This window comes from Morone saxatilis, unplaced genomic scaffold (genome assembly GCF_004916995.1).
Source record: "Morone saxatilis isolate NCDOM2014 unplaced genomic scaffold, NCSU_SB_2.0 Contig4, whole genome shotgun sequence".
NCBI classification, from domain to species: Eukaryota; Metazoa; Chordata; class Actinopteri; family Moronidae; genus Morone; species Morone saxatilis.
The window spans coordinates 14520395-14526044 of NW_023339984.1; the positions used below are offsets into that span (position 1 = coordinate 14520395).

General features: G+C 50.2%; 1 protein-coding gene across 1 annotated transcript; it reads left to right on the forward strand.

The window, feature by feature from the left end:
* Positions 1-734: 734 nt before the first annotated feature.
* gpr185b (G protein-coupled receptor 185 b) lies at positions 735-1876 on the forward strand. The gene has a single exon (XM_035675533.1). The coding sequence runs from the start codon at positions 735-737 to the stop codon at positions 1803-1805; it is 1071 nt and encodes a 356-aa protein (XP_035531426.1). The 3' UTR covers positions 1806-1876.
* Positions 1877-5650: the final 3774 nt, after the last annotated feature.

Here is a 5650-nt window from a genome sequence, read left to right on the forward strand (position 1 = left end):
CTCTGTGTGTGTGTGTGTGTCCACACCTGCTATTGTGCTGCTGCTAATTACCTGTCAGCGTGGTGCGTGGGAGCTGCTGGTGACGCGCGTGCTTGGGGTCAAGAGCGTGGTTGTTTTCATGAATGAATGAATGAATGAAATAAATTGTCTTTTTTTTTGCCCCTTTATGAAAGGGGGATGAATGTTAACACCTTCCTTTTTATCCTTGTCCTTCACTTCCCTGCATTCCTCCCCCGTTCTGCCCTCTCCTCTTCCTCATCCCCACTTTCTTTTTCACCCTCTTCCTCCCCTTTTTCTCCGTCTCATCTTCAAACTTCTTCTCCTCCCTCCATGCGCACCTCCTGTCTTTATTTCCCGTTCTCCGTTTGTCTTCCCGACCCACCGTCGCTCCTTCCTGAACTTTTACCCTCCTCAACCCCTGACCCGCTGATGTTTCCTCCTCTTTTTTTCGTCCTCTCATCCCTCTCTCTTTCCCCTCCCTCTGGCGTTCGGTTCGTGCATATTCGATCCTTCCCGTTCTCTCACTCATCATCCACAACCCTTTCATTTCTCCTCCCCCTTCCCGCTTATCTTCCCCCCTCCCATGTCGTCCCCTCCCTCCGTTACAAACTTCGTATCAAACCCTTACTCACTTGATCAATCCCTCCCTCCTTCCCACCTCTCTTCCACTCCTTCTTGACTCACTTCTTCCCTCCCTCCCTCCCACCCCCTCTCCCTCTCTTGTTTCTCCAGCTATGATTCTCTCCCTGGCCGCAGCAGCAGCCATGAGTAGCGGCGGCAGCGGCAGCCTCAACTCCTCCTCCCCCCTCGACCCCTTCGACTCCTCCACCTCCTGGAGTCTAGCCGAGGACCCTTCCAACTCCTCCTCCGAGCCCGTCGTGCGAACGCTGACCCCCGACCTCCAGCCGGCGACTAACGCTGTAGCCGTCCAGGAAGTCAGCCCGTGGGACATCGCGCTCTGTGTGACCGGGACGCTCATCTCCTGCGAGAACGCTCTGGTGATCGCCGTGCTGTTCTACACGCCAACGCTCCGCGCGCCGATGTTCATCCTGATCGGATCGCTGGCGGTGGCCGACCTCCTCGCCGGCCTGGGCCTCATCTTGAACTTTGTCTTCACCTACTTGGTGGACAGCTCGGTGGAGTTTGTGACGCTGCTGTCCGTCGGACTGCTCATCTCGGCCTTCTCGGCGTCCGTCCTCAACATCCTCGCCATCACAGTGGACCGCTACCTGTCGCTGTACAACGCCCTGACCTACCACACCGAACGGACAGTCACCTTCACCTACGTGATGGTGGTCTTCATCTGGGTGTTGTGCCTCACGCTCGGCCTGCTGCCGGCGCTCGGCTGGAACTGTCTGAGGGACGAGTCCTCGTGCAGCATCTGCCGGCCCGTCACCAAAATCAACGCCGTGGCCCTCGCCGTCACCTTCCTGCTCGTCTTTGCCCTGATGATGCAGCTCTACCTGCAAATCTGCAAGATCGCCTTCCGCCACGCGCAGCAGATCGCCGTGCAGCACCAGTTCGTGGCCATCTCCACCACCAAAGGCGTCTCCACGCTGTCGGCCATTCTGTGTGCCTTCGGGGCGTGCTGGCTGCCGTTCGCCATGTACTCCATCGTGGCCGACTCCAGCTACCCCGTCATATACACCTACGCCACCGTCCTCCCGGCCACCTGCTGCTCTGTCATCAACCCCATCATCTATGCGTTCCGAAACCCGGACATCCAGAAGTCGCTGTGGATGGCCTGCTGTGGCTGCGTCCCGTCCAACCTCTCCCTCCGACCCAGGACCTCCAGCGACGTGTAGCAGGGGAGGATGGTTTCTGTCTGGCGTGATGCTTTGACGCAGAGTCAGGGTTGTAGGAGGGACGGGACGAGACGGGGATCGAGAGGAGAAAAGGTTGAAGGTCGTTGGCTGAGGAAACGGATTTCCTCTACTCTTCGTATGAGGGGCCGGTAGGCGGATGGCGAACGCACAGCTGGCCGCCGTAAACGTGGCAAAGGGAGAACAGTGCATGGTCAAAAAAAACACAAACAACGAAAAACAAAGAAAAAGAAACAAGATAGAGCTAATAAAGATCACGTCCTGTCTGTGGCTTGGAGAAAACCAACGGAGCGATGGCGGAGGTGGCGTGAAACCAACTGCAAAAACCTGATCAAGGTACGGTGGTCGCTGGGAAGTGGCGGGGGAGTGCGTCAGGTGACTTTTCCAACTGACCTCCTTCAGGGCGCGAGAAGCGAAGCCCGCTTCTCGAGAGTAGCGTACGTTTGTGACGGCGGGATTTAGGATGTCCTAAAACCTCCGTAGGACCTGAGCTCGGGCAGCACTGCATGGTTATGCAATCAGAAGGAGTGAACCAGTCTTAAAATCCTGTATGTGTGTCCACTGATGTGTTTGAAATTATGTGGTGTGTGGATAAAAATACAATGAGCTAAATATACACAACGAATGACCTTGAGTATTCTCAACGAGCTATCTTTGCAGTCTTCTCCCGACAGGAAAAACAAGAATATTTCTTCCCTTGAAACGTATTTTGTTCCCTTGATCTGATGAGTAATTAATGAGTTTGTAGACAAGAGTGCGCAACAATAATTCACTGTTATGTGCTGGGATTGGAGTGAGATAGTTTCACCATCGTTGCCGAGCCCATTCGGACTTTTCCCAACGCCGACAGCACAGTGTGCACGGGAACACGTTTCTCGGGGGGCGTGAAGTCGGCGAAAAAACGTGTCAGGGTTCAGAGAGAAAACAAACTCCTAATCACAAACCATCCCTCCTCAAACACATAGATAACCCCCACCCCCACCACCACCACCCGCTAGTCTGCAAAATCTAGAGAGGGATTTCCATATTTAGGCCGGCGTGTGTTGTCCTTGCCGTGATGAAATCAAATCTGCTCCCTGTCGGAGAGAGAGAGAGAGAGAGAGAGAAAAAAAAAAACGGGTTTCTCAGCCAGCCGCTGCGCCGTGACTGTGAAGCAGAGAGAGCTGAATTCAGCACCAAGGACAGCGCCACTGCAGAGCGCCGCTACCCTGGGAATGCTCTCTGCTGCGGGGGGGAAGAGAGCGCTGTAAAGTAGGCTACGCTGTTCTCTACACCATCTTGATGGCGGGGTGTGGGGGGGGATGTGAGGCGGGCTTTAAAAGGGTCATTCCAGCTCCATTGGAGTTTCTTTTGCTCGTTTGCAACCCATTCAGTGGTAATTGACAGTGTTCTCATGCATACCTGATGGCTAAAGGTGTTTAAAAACCCTTTTTGCTCTAACTTTCAGGGTCGTTCGCCTGAAAAGACAAAGAAAACGACATTTATGGAGAGAGCAGGTTTTACTTTTGAGTTTACTGCTTGAGAGCAAGACCACCAGGGGCTAATGTCGAGAAACTCCATTAAGTGTTTGTAAAAAGCAAAAAAAAAAGGCTTTCACCAGCTATCATATGTGAAATCTTACATATTCGTGGCTTTGATTTGCTGGATTATTCTTGGAGTGACTAATATTTCCACCTTTGTTTAAAGATATTGACTAAAACACAGTCAGCATGTAAGCAAAAATGACATATAAAAAGATAAAAACCACTGAAAATCATTCTACAATTACGTTTAAAAAAAGCAAGAAACTACAGAAAATGACTCCAATTGCGCTCAAATCGCTCTCAAACATCCACTGTGGTCCTACAGTGCGACTGTGACCCTGTCCTTTCTCTCCTCCCCCCGTTCTCTCGCCTCTCTTGCATCTCAGCAGCAGAAATTATGCATGAAGAAAGCGATGTATGGCCCCACGAGTGCCAGTAAAACAAGTCTTCTGACACGGGCAAGGTGAAGGCGGCTGATGTTTTTCAGAGGCGATAGGGGACCTCGATGTCTAACTGCATCCGCACGCCGCCGTTTAGGGCCGTGCGGCTCTAAATTAACAGACAGCGTTCTAACTCCATTGTCCGATTGATTATCCATTAGCTAGAGCTGAGCACGATCCATATCGAAAAGGTCATTTTTCATCTAGACGGCTTCGGTCGGCTACAGTACACATTGCCGTCGCTCTCCAAAAAAACACTTTTACATCCTGACCTCCCGTCTTTACACTTCGTCCCATTGTCGGGAATAAATCATATTTCAGGGTAAAAGGCTATCTGAGAGCAGAAATCTATAAAAACGCTGTAAAACACGAACATCTTACGGCCTAAATTCCTCTGACTTGTTCTCTACGTCTTCCATTTTCCCCTCCCTACTTGCAGCCTGTCAGCAGTAGCTGGATATCCACTGCACACACACATGCCCCGCCTTGAAGAAGCAGCGCAGCTCTGCCCCGGGGGCCCCTCTGAAGGCTCGGCGGGTTAATGAGAAGCGAGAGAGGCGAGGTGACGCGGCGTGAAATAGAAACGCCAGGCGAGACGCGCTTTAACGTCACCTCGGGTCACGTCCGCCACCACACACCCAATCAGGATGAAGTTTATTTCCCTTCCGAAAGGGCATCATGTAAGTTAAATCCAGCTAATGTTATTAACGTCTCGGTAATAATGGCGCCGGGAATTGGCCTAACGTACAGAGGATGTAGTGAACGCTGTGAGAGGGGATTTAATGCTAACCTCTATCTGCATTTAAATGATCTCCGGAGATGGTTTTCACTCTGGCGTTCCTCTGCACAACCTCAGAGGGAGGTACCATGAGTAAGCTATTGGCATGCTGCTAATATACTTGTGTGGGAGGTGTGCTGGCTTTGGGAAAACAGTTCATAGAAACTGTACGGGCTGTTTAAAAAAGAAAGAAAATACAGGTTGTTTCTTTAACGACAGGGAGTCACTTCCAAATTCAACGCTTTCTACCAAATAAACCACGACGATAGACGACAGCAAAGAACACATACACACGGAGAAACTTTGAAAATGGCGCTCAGGAGACGCAGGTATTAAGATCATAATTTTTTTCTATAGTGTAAATTCAATCTTAGAGTAGAGGTGTTTTCTATTCTTGGCAGCAGCAAACAATCAGTTGTTAGCAGAACAACAAGCTACACCACTCTGTCAACGACTTGTGTTTGAAAAAGGCAGACTCTCTCGTGTCTTTCGTTTTTTGGCCTTATTGGAACAAAAACTCCTTCGCAATAATGTCCAACTGTATTTTGCCGTGTACAAAAAAAAAAAAGCCACAATGGAGAGAAAGAGAGAGAACAGGCAGACGAGAGGTGGTGGGATCTGAACGGTCTCCGGAGTAACTCCAACTAAATATCTCAAAGCAACAAATAGCACATTGTGTTTGAAAGAAATACGGCCTGGCTGGCCGGGGTTTTCCAAAACACATTCAGCAGTAGTGAATCATGGAAGTAGGACAAACCCAAATAGGAAGCCAACGCTCTATTTCCATTTATAGGTTGTGCAGACATCTTGCAATATTATTTTTCTTTCTCCCTATAATTAGCTCTATTTTAATGTTCGCAGTCAACAACAACAACGGCGGTTATCTGCAGGTTAAACAGGTCGACCGCCTCTCTCTGTCGCTCTCTCTTTTTGCTCGATCACTGCATTGATGGAACTGCCTAATGGTAAAAGACTTGCCTCAATTATTCAGTGAAATACTTTGAATTACTCCGAAGCTGGGGGCATGCGATGGATGGAGTTTGGTACTTTTGGGCAAGCTTCGGTGAACTGCAGCACTGTGGGGGG